The sequence below is a fragment of the Ceratosolen solmsi genome, unplaced genomic scaffold (assembly GCF_000503995.2).
Source record: "Ceratosolen solmsi marchali unplaced genomic scaffold, CerSol_1.0 scaffold27, whole genome shotgun sequence".
Lineage (NCBI taxonomy): Eukaryota > Metazoa > Arthropoda > Insecta > Hymenoptera > Agaonidae > Ceratosolen > Ceratosolen solmsi.
In genome coordinates this window covers 535390-555389 of record NW_011948426.1, presented here as the reverse complement: position 1 = coordinate 555389, position 20000 = coordinate 535390, and the positions used below count along the sequence as shown (strand labels likewise).

General features: G+C 28.9%; 1 protein-coding gene across 3 annotated transcripts in view; it reads right to left on the bottom strand.

Annotated features, from left to right (window-relative positions):
* Positions 1-20000, bottom strand: part of LOC105363067 (pleckstrin homology domain-containing family G member 5-like) — an 82454-nt gene that overhangs the window by 1703 nt on the left and 60751 nt on the right. The window contains exons 7-14 of one of the 3 annotated variants that reach the window (XM_011500640.1): positions 14975-15120; positions 13031-13342; positions 12367-12516; positions 10860-11120; positions 7963-8214; positions 6602-6819; positions 1643-1872; positions 694-920 (exon numbers count right to left, since the gene is read on the bottom strand). In XM_011500640.1, coding sequence (XP_011498942.1) covers positions 694-920; positions 1643-1872; positions 6602-6819; positions 7963-8214; positions 10860-11120; positions 12367-12516; positions 13031-13342; positions 14975-15120 — 1796 coding nt within the window. Of the gene's footprint in view, positions 1-693; positions 921-1642; positions 1873-4449; positions 4853-6601; positions 6820-7962; positions 8215-10859; positions 11121-12366; positions 12517-13030; positions 13343-14974; positions 15121-20000 lie in introns of those variants that run through there. The other 2 variants (XM_011500641.1, XM_011500643.1) reach the window with 2 other exon arrangements.

Below are 20000 nucleotides of genomic sequence, written 5' to 3'. Positions count from 1 at the left end.
ATGATGATGATGATGATGATGATGATGATGATGATGATGATGATGATGATGATGATGATGATGATGATGATGATGATGATGATGATGATGATGATGATGATGATGATGATGATGATGATGATGATGATGATGATGATGATGATGATGATGATGATGATGATGATGATGATGTTGATGATAATAATGATTATAATGATTATAATTATAATAATAATAACACACGTTTTAATCTTAGTTTTTCAACGTACTGCGATTAAAGCAAATAAGAATCAAATAGAAGTAATCAAAAGTCATCCGTACGCGATCAATTCTTATTTCACTTAAAATAATAAATTCTTCATTATCCTAAGAGAGATCAAGTTTTTAATTAACGATAATATTATAAGTTTTGTTTTATTATGTGAACTTATTTTTTAATGGATACTCAAACTGATGATCATATATATAACGACTTGGCTAATTTACATACAAATTATGCAACTTTAACAGTTAGAGTAACAGCGCATGTAAAAATTGTTAGGCATTAATGTACGATATGTTAAAATGAAAGAATAACTTTGCTTATAATACAATTCTTTATTATTCGCCTCTATCGCAAGTTTTCAGTTTCTTTCTCTATTCTTTTATCCAGGAAATTTATCTAATTAATTCGCAAATCATCACTCAGAATTTTTTTGTTCATTATTGCATTACCTTTTCTTCCGCGATACTATTGTTGGAGGGCACTTTGGCAGAGGGTTCGAGCCTCCGTCTACGTTCCTCAATAGCCTCAGTGTCCAGACTCACAGTCGTTTGGAGCGTTTGTGCCACCGAAGTGTTGACGTGTCTCGTTTTAATAAGGGGCGGATTACGCGATTGCGGGATCGCGAAAGCTCGCCTCAGAGCGCCACGAGGGGGCGACGGTGGCGGATATGATATACCTGCATAAATTCAAGAAGAGTGTAAGATCTTATTAATTGGTAGATGGGTAATCTGTATTCAGTAACTGAGAAACTGTATAATGAAACCTGGCGGTGAATTATGGATTATTGTAGTTATTGAATCGGTATATAGTCGAGTGATGTATGTGATTTGTGCATACGCGGGAACTACCGTTCAATACTTTTTTGTAAATTTGATAAAACATGATATTATAAACGAGTGAAGCAAAATATAAGCTGAATTTGAAAATAGACATAACGAGCGGCTGCATGATTTTTATAATACAATAGTTTAAATCATATGCTTAAATACATAGAAAGGATTTAACAATTTTTATCGTTGGCATTAAGAATCAAGTCGAATTGTATTGCTTCTAGCCCACACATTATAAAGGAATCTTCTAAGGCAGAAGATTTATAATAATATTAGGGTAAATTATTTTGATTAAAAAAGTTTATTTATTAAAAGTTATACGATTTATGGTGCAACATTCGGCGTTAATAAATTGACTGACACTACTAGTGAGAGTACTCTTATAATCTTTGTAAATTATTAGTGCATAAAACTGCTGGATAGTTCATAAAAATGCTTTAGTATTTAATCGGCCAAAACCTTACGGATCACTCATAATTTAGGAGCCGAGCGGCGAATGGTGCAGAATGGTCGGTGATTGTGGCTGGGTGGATGAGCTTTAGAATAAGTAATTAATGAAGTTGTTTGCCTTTTTTCTTAAATGAAAATTCACCTCGATGACCTGGCGATAGGAGGGCGTCCTTGCTCTTTGTGATCAGGGGCACAATGAGGAGTGAGCTCGGTGGTGTAGGCGAGACCGCTGACGTCTGGGGTGAGGTGGCGAGCGTAAGATTTGGTAACGACTGTCCCAAGGTCGAGTAAGCTGGTACCTGCACGCTCAGCGTGTTCGGCGTTGGCGATTTGCTCAGCAGGGATCGCCTGCTTAATGTTCGAAAATTTGGATTCTTTGATCGCTCTTCTCTTCAATTGTTTCGTTCTTTTTGTTCTTTTTTTTTTGTGTCATATATGTTTTTTATCCTTACTTGCTAATACGATTTCGTTTTTCGATAAAAGATTATGCATATTATTTCATTACTTTGAGACTGTTGTTGAAGGATGTGACGAGTGTTACACCATGTTGGTTAATATTTGCAATTGATATTATTTGATTGCAAACTCTAGAATTTCTCTTTCTAATTTAAGAAATCAATATATAATACAACGTCTATTAATAACAATTGCTTATTATTTAAATTATTTCGAGACTCGAATGAGAATATGAAATGAAACTATCAGATGAAGATATTTCTTCTCTCTTTTATAATGAGCTATTTTAACAAACTCAAATAAAATAGTTTCTCACTTAAAATAGAATTGCATTTTACAAAGCCATTTTTATTTTTTATTCAACATACTTTATACATAATCTTCTGTCACGTTCGAATTTCATACAAATTAATTCTAGAATTGTGTTTTATAATAAATCTTATATCTATATAACAATTACAAAAATATCGCAGATGGCACGAATTCACGTTTATAATAGGACTAAAACATTCTCGGTATTATTTTACTTACATGCAAAAACATAATATACACAATTACTAAAAGAATATACCATTAATTCAAATGAAAATAATATAAACAAAATTTAATTCCTTATTGTATTTGGAAAAATTTATTATAATTAAAATAGTGTATAGTTTATTTATATTAAATATTTATAATACAATTATAAAATAATGTAGGAATTATAATAATAATTGTACAAAATTGATGTTTTACATTATAGTTGATTAAACTTTTCACTTATTCATAATAATTTAGTGAATTACTGCCTACCATAACATAAAATTCATTAGTTTAAATAATTTCAAAGCAACAATAAGCACAATTAAAATAATCAAAAATAGTATTAGTAGTAAAAATTTTGCATATATTAATAACAAGAACTACAATAACAACAAACGATAACTAGAGCAATCATTTTAACAATAAAATTGATAAGGACACTGACAGTAACAATAACAATAACAACAGCAATAAAGTAATAATAATAATAATATCCGTGTGCGTGCGCATACGCATATTTATACCTGTCACTATGTGAGTATGTAACATTTATTACGAAGAAGAGAGGAATTTATTACAAAGAAGGGGAAAACTACATATATTGTACGTACATGATTTAAATGCAAAAAAATTTCTAAGTACTACATAATATTTATTTATGATAGAAGAGTAATTTTAGTAAAGGAAATATATTAAACAATGGCAATTAATTAACGTATTCAGATAGTACTTAACATTCAACCTAGAAATTAAAAAATCTTTTGTTTATAAATTATTTTAATATACCAATGAAAAATTGATAATAATGATAAAAAATAATCTAATACTCACATAATCGTAAAGTTAATGCTTATTATTGATACGTATAAGTGCATTTATCAAAAAGTATTGCATATTTTTTTTTATATAATAGTAAATTTTTCCACTAATAATGAGTAATCTTTGAAACTTGAAACATATGGAACAGAGTTTTCTAACTAAAAGTTTTAACAGCATTAGCATTTCTTTTCAACTATTTTAAATACAAATTTGTAAAACAAAATATGAGATTATTATACATTATTTATATTTATTAACACTACATATGTTGATATATTTTATGATTAACGGTACTATAAAAACGTCATTATCCATGTTGAAAACCATTTTTAGAAAATTGTAAAAATGGTTTTCAACATGGATAATGACGTTTTTATAGTATATATATATATATATACATTCTTAAAAATTTATAAAAATTACTCTAAATATCATTTAGTAAATACGTAGAGATAGTAAATATCATTCCTATTAGATACGTAGAGGTGAGATCACGTCAAATTAAATATTGACGTACATTAAAAGAAGTATTTTGAAAATATATAATATACTATATATATTATAGACTTAGAATTTTCTTTTGTTCATAATTTTTATCTCAACCGTCATTTTCTAAATACAATAATCTTCTGCACAAAAGCTTTTTTAACACAAGGTATTCATTCATATAAATTCATATTTGACGTCAAGTTTTTCTTTTTTACAACTCGTGTAAAGTATTTCTACAGATTTAATGTGTTATATAACATATCCCATTTTCGTTTATATTTTATTAACTGCAGTATTTCGAAATATATTATTTCTACAAAAATAATATGCACGTTTAATGATGCGTAAAATTACTCTTCAAGCTATCTTTCACCACCTGAAAAATATTTTCCCGTTTCCCCATCAAAGTATTTCACAACAAAAGATCCTTTATATATTTACATGCGTATAGAGCATATACCTCTTCTGCTTATGCCTTCACAATACGACTTTATGATAAGATATTTGTTGCTTTTAATAAAAATTTCATAAATTTTTCATGGGTTACTTACGCAGTCACTAAAAAAAAACTACTACTTAGAAATGGCGCATCACCGCAAATATACTGGAATGCAAAGCCGCCAGTAGGGTCGATGCGCAACTCTCTCCGTGCAACGACAAAAACGGTAAATAATAATACAATACAGACAGCCCAGCAAGCTCAAGAAAAGCAAAGAGCCGCAAGGGAATCTCGCTGGCCAAGTGCGACAATTAAAGGAAATTTCAGAATATAAAATATATTTTCAGGCGCGCAAAGGCAAAGAATCTAAACAAGGCAGAGGCTGGAGCGGCGTATGCTAATGGATGCGCTCGGTGTCACCTGATGTGCAGCTGCCGGTGATTGTGCCCGCCCAGGGCGGCCGAGTCCGTGCCTTCCTCGGACGAGACGCTCGATGCTCGGGGTGGCTCCGTCGTCTCGACGCTTACATTACGACTTGGATTGTAACTTGGCAGAAAGTTACTGCTTGCTGGTGAGGCGCCCTCCATCTCCATGCTGCCGCTTTAGAGTGACAAACTTTTTTTAATAGAGCGGTGCGGTCTGATCGTCGACGTTGTCGCGTAAAGAAGCGAGTTTTGGGTTATTGGGGTGATGGAGCGGTGTTAATGCTAATGGTCTCGTAACCTTATGAGAGCCAACTGATAAATTGTAGTTGTAGAGTCCAAGACGACTCTGGCTTTCTTCGAGCAATTATCATACGTGGCCAATCGTAAAAGCACAATTTATCCTCAGAATTGCATTGCTGATAAGTGCAACGATACTTTCTTAATTCAATGGTTATGCTCATGTATGTGCCAACGCGAGTATAATGATAAGACATTACGTTAAATACTAATATTTCTAAAATAAGCTATTGTAGATGTTGTAAAAATTATTGCAAATTTTACCTCCGAGCGTTCAAATAAAATTTTGTTTATCACTCGATGTATTATAATGGCAATTACAGTCTGTTTTTGCATTAGAAATATATTTAATAATTCAAGATAATTTTATATCATAGGATAATATTACAATGATCCAAATACAATTCATTTTCGTGAAAATACCAATTTCCTTTAATTTTTAATATTTCAGAAAGATTTTGTGAGAATGAATTAAGGTTTCATTCTTGAAAAATACTGAGATTGAATTTATTTCAGCTTTTATACTTCAATGTTACGTAAAGGTTTATTCAAATTTCCATTGGAATAATTTATTATTTTAAGACAAATAATTTGTATGGATTGACACATTTCTTGAAAATTGAAAAAGAATATTATGCTGATAAATTCATAGAATAAAAATTATTAAAAAAAAATTATTATCTCCTGGTTATTACGAAAATTATTAAAATAAAATAGATGAGTGTGGCGCGCATGCGCGCTAGCACACGCACACGCGCATACACGCACACACGCATGCACGCACACATGCGCACGCGCACTAAGCATGCATATATACATTTATGCATGTATTTGAGTTCCTTTGAATTTTTGTACGATATAAAAAAAAAAAAAAAAAAAAAATTTCGTACATAAATTAGAATATTGTAAACAAGTGTGAATTTAATAACTGCGGACGTCTGTTTAATTTTTAAATCAAAACAATTTGGAAATACGTTTTTTATAGAGTTATATTTTTAAACAATGTGAGAGCGTTAAACATTTTATTTTATAAAATTTGGACTTTATGCATGCGGGTCTTAGTGATTTTATGATTTTACCCTTATTTTGCATTGATTAAGACAATTAATTGTATCGGCACGAAGTCACATTCGGATTAGATTAACTATCTGTGGATCTTCAATTTAGACTGAGTTTTCCTTCTATATCACGGGACCTCACTCAACAACACGTGGTTTAAATTAATCGAATTTCCAAAATATTCGTTCAAAGCGTTGTTTCGTATCCATGTCACAAGAAATAAATAATGTGATATTAATAAATGCGAACTAGTAGGTTACCGTATATTAAAATTGAATTAATCAAATTATCACCGACCTATCACACCATGACGTATTCACGCAAATATCTCCAACTATTTATTATCCTTGCATCGCATATCTCACTCAAGCATATTTTACACTATCCTCTACAATTTAATTTATTCAATATGAAAAGCGCGCTTTAAAAAGTAAACCTTTGCCATTCTAAGTAATCGACGGCATCTCCTTAGTAATTTCCCAATCATCTCCGTTCTTGAATTTACATTCGCCGTGCAGTTTACCTGCAGCACGCAAGCTAATTAAGTCGCTCGAAGGCGATTACGCACCTGTGACTGTGCGCGAGGCTGCTCACACGCGAGGCTCGACTACTGCCGCGCGGCGTCCTCGGCATGCCCTCGCAGAGCTCCTCCAGGTCGAAGTCTCCATCTCCCAAGTACGTACTCGCTTGACGGCTAACCGAGCTTAACGGCAACGAACTGCCCAATATTGGTAGCTTTAGCGTTGTTAGCTGCTGCTGCGCTTTCCTTATCGACTCCATCCACGACTGCGGACATTTGAAATTTTGTGCTCTCAAAACGTTTTCAAGGTTAATCGAGCGGAAGCCCGTACTTCTTCAGTCGTCAATTTCCAATCGAGCGACCAATAATATAAGCCTTTCTAGACGAATGCGAGTCCCTAAGAAGATTTCTACTTGGACAATTCACTATACCGACGCCGATAATTTATTATTATGTGGTGCAAATTATGCTTCTTGGCAATCGTGCATATCTGATAAATGATGTGCTACTAAGGCTTTGTTCTATTAATTAAAAGGATTCAAAGGGAAGGCGATATTATTATTGACTCGCTCAGCCCTCCAATCGTTTGCCACTTCCTTAGCCGGATATTGTCCATTAAAATAATTCGATGTCATCCCATTGCGCTTAATTAGCCCTACGAACTGCGACATAATATTGAGCGAGTAATCTAATTTTTAAATTATAAAAGTACGTGGTAAGCTCTAATATATCAATTTATAATTGCATATGTCACTCTTAAATTGCAATATTGGTTTTTAAAGATGATTTTTTCTCAAAATATTAATTATTATTATTTGGTGTCGATATCGTAAATTCTCGTGATTGATGCTTCTTCTTCATCTTCTTAATACTCGCGAATCCTCACGAAATACCGATACATTATCAATTTATAGAATATATGCACGTTTAATTATCAGTAGCTCTGACATTGTGCGGCGATTATTCTATTTTGACATGTTTGGCTGTAATTTGGCCGAAATTCCGGCAATATTTCAAAGTTCCTTCCGACATATTTCATTGCCATCAATATACGAGGAAGGACAACGAGGCGATTGTTTTTCCTAATTAATGAAAAATCTGTCATTATTAGTTCGCGATTAATATGAAAGGAAAGAAAAAAAGAGCAAAAAAAATAGAAGTAGTGAAAAAACATGCTCCAAACGCTTTGTAAATAAATTGATCTTAACACTCGTAGCTGCTTCTCGATGATCTCGACCTCATTAACAGCTCCTTTTAACAACTAATTTAATCACGTGCTAATTGCTTCGCCAAAGCGAATCACATATTAAAAAAAGATTACTATGAATTTTAACCGTCCATTAGCTATATAGACAGATAGATTATCCGGGCCTCGTAAGAACATCTAAGGCTCGCTCGCGCATACGTACCTTGGCGAGTTTGGGTTCGCCGGCGCTGAGGACGAGGGCCGCCGAAGCCGCGCCGTACTCATTGAGGTAGACCAAACCGAGGCTGGAGGCTTCCTTTAGCTCGTGAACGCGTATGCGGTCGACAACGTAGGGCTGGCGAATTATTTTGAGGCCACCGGTTGTACCGCCCGAGCTGCTGCTCGACGAGGCTTTCTTCGTTGATTGCTTGCAAATCAGCATCATGTCCGTGAGTAGTAGCACGTGCACCTCCATCTAACCGAAAAACCGAATTTATGGCCTCGGCGAGAGTGTGCCTTTTAATTATTATTGCTCCTCGGAATTGGCGGTAGTTGTCGGATGCTTGGAAAGGGATACGTGGATGGATGACTTAATGCATCGAGGATCGGAGATTTTTCAGTTCCCGATCGTGTACGATAAGTCGTGAATGTTGTTATTTCATTGTCGCTCAATATTTTCGAATCCGACTACAATGCAATATGCAAATTCTCGGAATAAGCCGAGTTATCCAGACTGGTATTACATATACTTTGACTGTAAAGTTGATTATTTTAAAATAATTTGTTTGAAGTTTTGCAGGATTAATTTTTACGTGAATTTATCATAGTAATTATAATGACGTTCCTCACGTGTTGTCTAGTGTAATCGCCATACTTTCCATGTAAATTTTCATGTAAACGGTTTTTACTTCGAATTCTCACTGCCAATCTTTATTTAAAATCGTAAGTCTATTTTACGACGAGCGCCGAGCAATAATACTAAAGCATAATCAACAAAAAATCATTATAATGAAAATACTTAAAGAATCATTGCATTATTAGTATTTAATGTTGTAATTAATTGTTTGTAATTTACGATATTCAGCCCTTCTCAACCCCACCTCCTGTTTGTCAAATATTAAAATCATACTTAAGAGAAATTATACCCGATTGTGTATTCATATGAAAAAATATCGATCTCGGATAAAAATAATTTTTGTTACTTCGAAAGTGACTCACCGTCATCATCATCATCATATATCAATATTTTTTTTCTTTTACTTTTTGTTTATCTATACTCAAAGTTTTTTAGCACGCTGTGCTCTCTATAATGACCTATTTTTTATATTTATTGATGAATGTATAATATAGAAATTAATATACGACTTAAATTGACAATAAACTGTTGATTCGATCTTGGAGATAGCTTTTAATACTTAAGTGTATTTATTTTTTTATTTATTTGCAAAGACATTAAACATTATGTAAATTTAAAATTGATGGACAGAACTAAATTTTAATTCTTTAAATTAATTTCTTGGTTTCTGATTATTCTTCCTCATATGGCAATAAAATTAAGAATAAACATGTATGGAGTATACCATTAATACTAAATAACTATTTAAATACAAATATCATTATATATATATATATATATATATATATATATATATATTTGTTTTCCATGAACCATCTGAAATTTTATGGTATGCAAAAATTTATGGTATGCAATTTTTATTATTGAATTCATAACGCAATAATTCTTATTCGACACATTTCAAAAGGATTTTGTAACGTTAAATCGTTAAATGGAAAATATAATAAAGTTATTTTATAATCGTACAATTAAATTTAATTCCTGATTTTTTTTATTACAGGTTTAAATATTAGTGATGACTATTGATATTAATGGAATTAATAAAGAAATAATTTTTCTAACAATCTTAATATAACATCAAGTCAAGTATAAAAGTATTTTGATCATATTATTTATGAATAATTTTTTAAAGATAATATTCCTTGTATCTATGTATACTCAATTAAGCAATTCAATCATTAATATTAATGATTTCGACTTTATATTATATCTCTTTTCGTTCAGTTCATTAAATATAAAGAATTTATAATAGTTTTTCAGAAAACTAAGTAATGCGTCGAAGTTCATTGTGAGAAAAAGGATAATTAAGCATACATTTATTGTTCAATTTAAATGCATTAAAGATAATTTTTAATGGAAGTTAATATATTTTGTTGAAAATATATTATTATACATGAATGGTCGAGGTACATTAAGTTGAAAATTTTGTATGAATAATTTAAAAAATAAAACATTATTGCTAAACATTTCATTCATCGTCAAAAATGTGAGAATTTTTTATAAAAATAAAATAAATTATATTAATAAATGTAAGCCCAAGCTACTTCGAAGTCATTATTCAAATTTAATTATGCGAATGCATGCATATTAATGTGTATGAGTGCCCTTCAAAATCACATAAATAGGTATTTTATTTTCAAAGATTATAAAAATATTTGACAATGCATTTTGGCAAAACTGTATTATACGATCAATTATTATTTAAAAAATATAAATAAACATAAATAAATAAATCGATGTATAAGAAAAATAACTAAAGATTAACTTTTTGAAATTACGTTTAAAATATTTTACTGCTTTCACAATTTGGCTCATCTTTACCTTTTCTGAAATGTAAAAAGAGTTTTTAGCTGAAAGCTCGATGCATGAAAATAAGAGAACGTGGAGTACAGAGATAAGAATAATAGAAAAGCTTTGAAAGATCTTAGCTCGACAGTGCCTTAAATAAATTCGATCAATACAATATTGAAAAAATGTCAAAAACACTAAATTTATCCAATTTACATGTACATCGACCAATTAAAATTTATCACACACTTTTCTATAATCGCAATTATTTATTATATGAGCTTGTTATATTGATGTCGAACTGAACAACTTTAGATAGTAATTAATGCAAAATAAAGTCTTCGAATCTCATTGCATCGTCAGTATTGACAATTTGCTTAGAGAGTAATTGAGATAATTGATAGTATGGCTTTAAAGGGAAAATCAATCGATTCGCTTAGCTCGTGCACGGCACGAATGCGTAAGATCTTCCTTACCTTGCTAGTTGCCGAGTCCCGCAACTTTAGATCGCCCTCACGCACTAGAGTTCTAAGCGTGTCCTTGGGGCAGCCGGGCATCGGGGCCGTTATAATATCCAAGTTGCTGTGAGATTTGATGAGCTTCTCTAGTTCCTCGTCCCGCGACTCTACGACGTCATAACTATCCAGACGTGACGCTGCACTTACCAGTCGTGCCATTTCCTCGCTGCGACGCATCGCTGCATTCACGGACGCCACGAAAGTGTCTACCGATTTGATCTACGTATTCGGAATTGAAAGATTTAAAAAAAGTAAGAGGTCTAAAATTACCTGAATATGACGTATATTGCCTTGAGTGTAATTAAGGACAACAAGATTAATTATATTATTATTCAAGATATTTGGAATGTAAGGTGTTTGTAAACGTTGACTTTATTTAATTTTATATTCATTCGGTGAGCTTATAACTTCCCCCGTAATTAACGTTAGCATTATAATTAAGTAGACTTATAATAGAATAATAATAATTTTAGGATGTTGTTGAAAGGATGTCTTTCTTGGCTAATCTGCATTTTCGAATTTCATCAGATTTCAGAAAATATAATAATCATCGATAAATTTTGATTTAAAAGTGGCATTATTTTGATCAATTATGAATTGAGGATTTGCAGCATTAGACAACATTCATTAGTAGCGTTAAATGATCTACTATTTAAATGCGCTACGCGTGATTTTAGCAGGAATACTTATTAATTTGCATTAATAAATTTTAATGAGACAGAATTCAGTCCTCATTCAAATTAACTGAAATATTATATCAGATTATATTGAATAGGGAATGAAAATTTATAACGAGCATACTAAATTAAGATTATATAATTGAAATCTATTCTTATCTTATAACTCTGTAAATAAAGAATATTGTTAAGCAAATTTAACACTGTATTTCCATATAAACTGACCGATTGAAATAATAGAAGAAATGTTTTATAAGTGCTTGGGAATAATAACTGTTGCCTGAATGTTTATTAAGCAACAAGGTATATACAATATTAGTCGTTAATCGTAAATATAAATTAAATTTTCGTATTGTATCAAGAAGAAAAAAGAGAAGAAAAACATCCGTATTGTTATATTATTGATTGGAGTATAATCGTTATTATCAATATTATCTAATATATTTTACGACTAAAGTTTTGTTATTGACAAATAAATAAATGTAGCTTTTGCAAAGTTATACATTTCCATAAATATCGGTAATGTTGTATTGAATTCATCATATTGCCTTGACGAATGAATTTATCATATTCCTGAATATACCTGAATTCATCATATTCATCAATTGTATTGAATTGAATACAGCATCATATTGTCAAGGAAATATTAAAATAAAATTGTTTAATAATGTTTTTACAAGTAGAACTTTGTAGCATAGATAGAATTATAATGTGCTATAATGCGTAGTATTGCATGCATTAATAATTCTAAAACAGATCTTACGCATTTTTTTCCCTTTCTCACTTACCATTATAGTCAACTCGAGTCGCTGATCTTCATATTCCGTATTTTTGTGAACAGCTTTCAACAAAAGGGAATACTTTGTTATTCTTTGCATTGGCTTAACCAATATATCAAGTAGCCTTAAACGATTGCAATCTTTTTGAGTCTCGCACCACTGCAATTAATAAAGCATAAGAAATCATGAATATTGATAGCTTCATACATGGCGCATCGAATTTATGATAATACATCGTAAAGGAGCAGCTCGTATTAGATAATGAAATATTAAATATCTAATACATAGATGTACAACGGTCGTTGAAAGCAAAAACAATAGCCGTACATTTTCTCTTACCATTACGAATTTACATAAGGGCGATTAATCATCGTTACGAAGAAAGCAAATGATGTCGTGGATGTAAGTTGAGAATGTGTAATATCATGCCCTACCATAATCAACAACTTTGCTAAACTCTATTATGCATTATTAGAAAACACGATAGAATCGCCGCTAAAGAGAATAAATCGACCATTTATGTTCATTTGCGGTTTGCGATACGAATCTCTTAGCCAATCCTTGAATATTCATTCCAATGAATATTCTCGATGACCAATTATTTAATTCTGACTGCATTTAAGGAATAATAAAGTAACAACGAACATTGATCGGCATGTAAAAAGTGAGTTACCACAAGGTAGGCTGTGAATAGATCATTGTCGTTGAATCGGTCCCGGCAGTATTGCTGACATTTGCTTTGTTCCGAGCAATATCTCGTATACGGAGCAAATATCTTCTCAAAGTTTTCGAAACCCTGGAGTAGATGGCCAGGGTCGAGGGCCTGTCGCGTTGAGCGGGATACATGTAGCATTGCAAGTATGTGCTCCGTCCAGAAGTATAGGTTGGCTGCATAGATTTCTGGTATGTTGCTGAACAACTTTGTTCTGTCGACTTCGTTCAGGATATTCGAGGCCTGCAGACCGCACAAGCAAGCCATGAAGAGCTGAAACGGCCATCGATTTTTATGCTCTTTAAACTTATCCGTTAGGAAGGGGAAATAGTCAAAGGATATAGAACCTGTCGAGCGAAGATGAATGCTCGAATTTTACGTTAAAATGCATTAAAATTTACATGCTTTGGCTTGGATAGGGCGTTAAAACGAAAGTCGGTCAAAATTTGTAAATAAAATTTATGCAACATTGTTTTAAGTTTAATCGTCAATATAGGACGCTGTAAGCGTTGATTGCATTCTTCAGGAAGTCTTCTTTGTTTAGAATTCAGGTGCAATTTGACAAATTTAAAAGATTTTATATCTTACACATTGGCGAAAAATTTTTTATTTTCTAACGATCGTCACTGAAATTTTTAAAAAATCTTTACAAAAAATTCATCTTTTAATACATAAAATTCGAATGGTTGATTATATTTTTTAAAAATTAAAATTCTTAATAAAAGAAACTTTTACACCTGTATGTATCACGATAAATTATTGTATAAATTTAGTACGTAAGAGAGATTATAAATAAAAATATATGATATATCGATATCATAAAGATGAAAAATTTTTTAAGTACGAAGCATTTGTTCCTTACATTATTACAGGATTAAACTATTAATATGCATTAATTCCTTTACTTTATTCATACTTTATACGTTTGGTTTGTTCTGAGATTATATAATTTTACATTCAATTATTGTCTACATTATCTATTTTTTCTCAAGAGTATATAAAACTGGTTAACGATATTTTATAAAGAAAAACAAGCTTTGAAATAAGTATTATTTTTATCAATACTATTTTTATTTACATAAAGATATGATTAAACATTACTTTTGCTTGCGAATTTATGTTTATATTATTAAAACTCGGAATAACTACTATTACAATGTACAACGTCCTACAACGTAGGACTTTTGTATTATATGTCTTTTTTTAAGGACTCAGTATGTATATGAAGAAACAAGTACTGTATTTTATTTTCTTATATTAGGAGATTTATAGATTATAAAAGATCTCTAACAGAAATGCTTTCCTTCTTAATTCATATTTATTTATTTATTTATTTAGCATAATGAAAAATATTTGTAAAATTTATTTCAAACTAATACTCGCCTTAATTATTTGCCTTTTTATAATATTCAATTTCCTATAAAAATTCACTAAAGTAACGCAAATAAGCATCTTAAAAAAGCTAAAATTTATAATATATGAACTATCACTTTTACCAATGAATTAGTATTAACAATTATAAAGTTACTATACAATATTGACTTTAATGTATTAGCAAAGTTGAAATTACATTTTCCGATGATAAATGTATATTTCAAAATAAATCCTACTCAGAAAAATCCCATTCGTACGTTTCATAAAGCATTCTTTAAGCATTTTATAAAGTTGTATTTTACAATTTTTACCGAAATGATAAGAAGTGAGTAAGACAATGGTAGGCAATTTACCATCCTACAACAAATTACCCCTTTACATATTATGTAATAAGAATTATATCAAAGCTGAACGAACATTCTAGTGATAATAGGTTAATTAACGTTACATGGTAAAGTATCTCCGCGAAATAGATTATTGACATATCGATAAGAATTTATCCTTGTTTGGGGGTAGGCCAGACATACTTACGTCGGTCACGACTTTCAGCGTTTTAATATAAGCCACTTCAGTTTGTGCCAACTCCCAGAGGGCCGTTTGCTGCTGCTGCTGCTTTTCGCTAAGAAGTTCTGAATTCTCAACTATGTTTCGCCAATCATTTTCAAGACTGAAGAGCACTAGAAGGAGGGAATAGTTTCTTTTTTAACAATTTAAAAATAATTTTCTTCTATAATAATGACAATGGGACTGAATGAAATTATAAACTTTGTAAAAATTTCAATATCCATACTGCCCAACATTACAAATACAGTTAATGTATCATTTAATCATTGAATTGCACATATAGTGAAGGATTTGAAAATCCTTAATGATTCAATAAAATTTTTTTTAATAAAATAATCTTCAAACCAGGCTTTATTAACTATCCAACGATTTAAATTTATTATCTATATAGGATATTGCTTCATAAAAATTTCCATCTTTTAATTTAAAATTAAATTTAATTCAGTGTAAGATATATTTTCCAATATTTTGTATAGCTAATTTTGCAAGTTATCGTCCATGAAATTATTTATTATTATTATTACTATTATTATTGTTGTTGTATTATATCTTATATTAGATCGTATATTTTTCTATTCAATAAGTATAAATAATTATATTTTTTAATTGTATTTTGAGAAAACTATTTATATATATATATATATAAACTTTCCATTCATGCTTGACTCTAAATCTATGCTTCCTCAAATAATATCAGCAATAAAAAACTTATCGATCATTTCTCATTAATTTTATTTACATTATTTTATTTATTTAGAAAATAAAAATAATAATGACTAAAATCATATGGAACATATTAATACTTAGCGATGTCTTTCCCCGACCCTTTTATTCTATCTCCTTTTATTTTCCTTTACATTTTCCAATCTCTTATCTAAAATCAATCTTTTTCAACAGAAACAAAAATGATATTTCATTTTATGCAATTATCCTGAAACTAGAAATTATTTTATGCAAGTTGGCCTTGTTCAAATAAGCTTGTAAGATTGATTTTCTCAACTGAGGAGAATAAAACTTGGCTAGACGAGTTATTTTACTATGTTTTTTCTTTTTTTTTCATTCTCTCTCTCGCTCTCTCTCTCTCCCTCTCGCTCTTTCTGTCCATCTTTTTCTAATTGTAGCTGTATTTATTTTCTTCTATCATGCACTCTAGTATTCATTTTCTCACTTACATTCCCTCTTTCTCTATTTTCCTATTTTCTCTGAATCATTTTATCCATTTTCTCTTCATTCATCTTGATTTTTTCCTTTATTTTCCTTATCATTTATCTCGTTCTCAGAACTACAACTTCCGCCTTCATTTCCTAATTACGTATTTAGTGAGGAAGAATCAGGGCAATGGTAAATCGAATATAAAGTCGCCTAAAAAATTATAGGAATGAAATAACTATATTCAAGAAATTCAAATACTGACACGTATCGAATTTTCGTAAAATTGTAAATGCAAGATCATTATACATAAGTGTCGAAACGGTGATTGTGAAAGCAGAATTTAAATGAAGAACTTTCATTCGAAGATTACAAAAAGCAATGATTCCATTTACGTAAGATGTAGAAAATTAATTACATGCACTGCTCCGAATATTATGAAAAATAACTTATATAAAAGTATAATTTAGATAAATGAATGTAGATGAATTAGTAATATTCATTAAATGAGTGATAAATTGTACAATAATTTTATTTTCAATCGATGTTTAAGAATCATAATTTTACCAATGAATATTAAGTTTGAAAATTAAAGTCGGTGTGTGAATTGACAAAGTATTCTATATTTAGATAAAATCCATTTTATTTATGTTATTATAAATATACGTCCAAATCATTCATAATTATTTACTTTATTTATGTAGTTAAAATCAGTTGACATTTATTAAATTATATCGCAAGCAAAACTAAACTAAAATAGCGAAAATATTAATTACACGAAGAATAAAAAATAACATAGATTATATAAATGCATGTAATTGAAAATATTACCAATAAGTAAATTTGAAAACATTTTTATTTTCTATTTGATAATTTTCTAAGTAATATTTGAAACTATACATTTAATTTGAAAGTAGAAGATAATTGGTAAATTAAAGTTAGTTTAATAATTACATATTTATTATATCATTCTTGGATTTATATGATTATAAAAAATAAGATAACTTAAATTTTATCTTGAATAAGCATGTGTTTACTAATCTATTCATATAATTTTAACGTTTATTCACTAATTAAATTGTTTTCAATCTAAATTAAAATTCTGAATATAATACCATGATAAACGATAGATTATTCTTCTTGAATAATTGAAAGAAAATTCATGAAAGATATATAGAAAATAATCAAATATATGAAATATGAAATTAACTATTATGAATATTGAATCTGGGAGTGGATTAATTTTAATATACAATTATTAGTAAAATACGCGAAATAATTAAAGTATATAATTACGTTTCTATTTTTTAACATTTCACAAGATTCATTATCATACAGAATCGTTAATAATAACTAATGAATAAATAAGTGAAGTTTTTTTTTTATTTTTTTATAAAAGACAATGATCAAGAAATAATTTTTATAAACAGAAATAAATTTTCAAATGATTTTTCACGTACGAGAGTAAAATAGTTCAATATTGATTTTATACGAAAACTTAAAGTAAAAAGAATTCGAAACTATTATTAAAGAAAGTCATTGCGAGATATAAAACACACAACAAAAGTATTTATTAATTTTCTTAGTACTATAGATGGAATAAACATTTATTTTTAATGTAAAAGTATATAAGATAATTTGTAAATCTTTTGATACACTATGTAATAGATGTATTTATAGTTAAAAAATATCATTCAACATGATGATATAATGATATATTATTAAAAAATTTACATTACGTTATTCTCGCGTTCAGAAGTTGTATTTTTCAAGAAAATGTAAATAATTATTCGATAAAATTGGATCTATAAATAATTTAATTATATATAAATTTATATTTAATAGTCTTCAGAATATAACATATAACTATTACAATGAAAAGAAAGAATTTCATTATTCTTTATTAACTACTACATTTTAAACTATTATTATTAAATTATTAATTTTTAAACTATTATTCGGTTTTTTAATATAAAACGTTTTGTAATAAATATAATGAAAGATAATTAGATTATATTGTTTGTTTTTTTTTTATAAAATGTAGTTAATTGAGCAGTTATCTGCAAAAAATATTTGGTTGTTAAAAAAAAAAAAAATTCAGTAAATATGAATAAAAATGAAGAATATTATGATTCTAACTATGGATAGAAAAATATTAATTTAATTTCAATTTTATATTTATGTCAGTTTTAATAAACATAATGATTTAAAGGAAAATTATTAACAAAATTGCTCCAATTAAAGTATTTATAAATTCCTTATATTCAGAATAAATTGATAAAGCAGCAACGTCTATAAATCATGTGACTCAACCTTTAGTCCATGTAGATAATCTAGATTTAATAGAGCGAGTGGGAAAATCGCAATTGAAAACTGCTGAATTTTTATTAGCAGGCGGTATTGAAATAACTCTGGTAGATAAAAACAAAATTGAATGTGAGGTCCTGAATATTTAAGATCAGATTTTAACAATATTAATAAAATTACTAACAAATTCTTATGTATTATAGATAAATTGAAATATCTTTTGAGATTACTTTGATTAAAACAAAGAATGGAATTTGGATTTAATTATATTCATACAATATGTGTTTCGAAACTTCTACAATTATATGGAAAACAGTACACCTTAAATATTTATAAATTAAGTTAGAAATTAATGTTACTGCTAGTTGAACCAAATAAAATATTAAATTTTAAAATATTAACATTATAATAAATATAATACGAAAAGTTGGGCTTTTCAATCAATGAAAGAATAATAAAAGAAAGAAAAGTATTTGAACTAAATGAACTAACTGAATATATATATAAATATATATAATCATTATTTCAATTAAACATTTTTATAAAGAAACCAAGTTTATTAATAATTAGATAATTAAAATAATTCTTGTGTTATAAATAAATATGCGAATAATTTTCAATTTAAAAAGCACTCGTGTATATTATCAAAATATCTAAGCGATTAGAAAATAAAAGGACATAATGGACTTTCTTTAAACATTGTTGAAAATGGGAAAAATTGTCATAAGTATTAAAAATAAATAAAAAAAAAAACTGATAGATTTTAGTCATAGTTTGTTAATTATTTACATGCATATAGGAACAAATTGGGCAACTACACTTGCATAAAATTGCAGCATAAATGTAAAGTTTTAGTACGTCAAAGATGAATATTTATCAAGTTTGATAAGATAAATGAAAATTGATTACAAATCTCCATGTATTTAGTAAAAAGAATTTAATTGAAAATTAAGGGAAAAAGAATATTTAATTTAATAATAAAACAAAATTTCATAAATCTATTTTGGTAAATTATATAATACAGTTATATAATATCATCTTTATACGTAGTATGTTTATCATTTTAAATTTTTCTAACACACCTCATTGACAATGATGATGAAAAAAATCTTTAATTTGTTGATTTTCAGATGAAAAATTTCTCTCTCAATTAAAGCGTACTTCTGTGTATTTCAGTATGAATTTGCAGTATTATCATTATAAATTAGCTATTACCATATCACTGTTTCAATCTTGTATTCTAGTAAATATAGAGAGATTCAGTACCTAATTATATTCCGTCTTATTAAGAAATTAAGTATTTATATTCATAAAGCAATTAAAATAATTATCACCGGTAACGTATTCAATGAAAATAATGTTATATATCAAAGAGTGGGAAAATATTATCCAGATATATTAGTTCAAAGGGAAATTAGAGAAAATTTTGGATATAGTACGATAAAGTTAAATATAAGTATTCGAATTATTCGTTGTGGACAAAAGAACGCAGGATTGTTTTAATTTTCAGCAACAAAGACGTAAGTATATTGTAAAG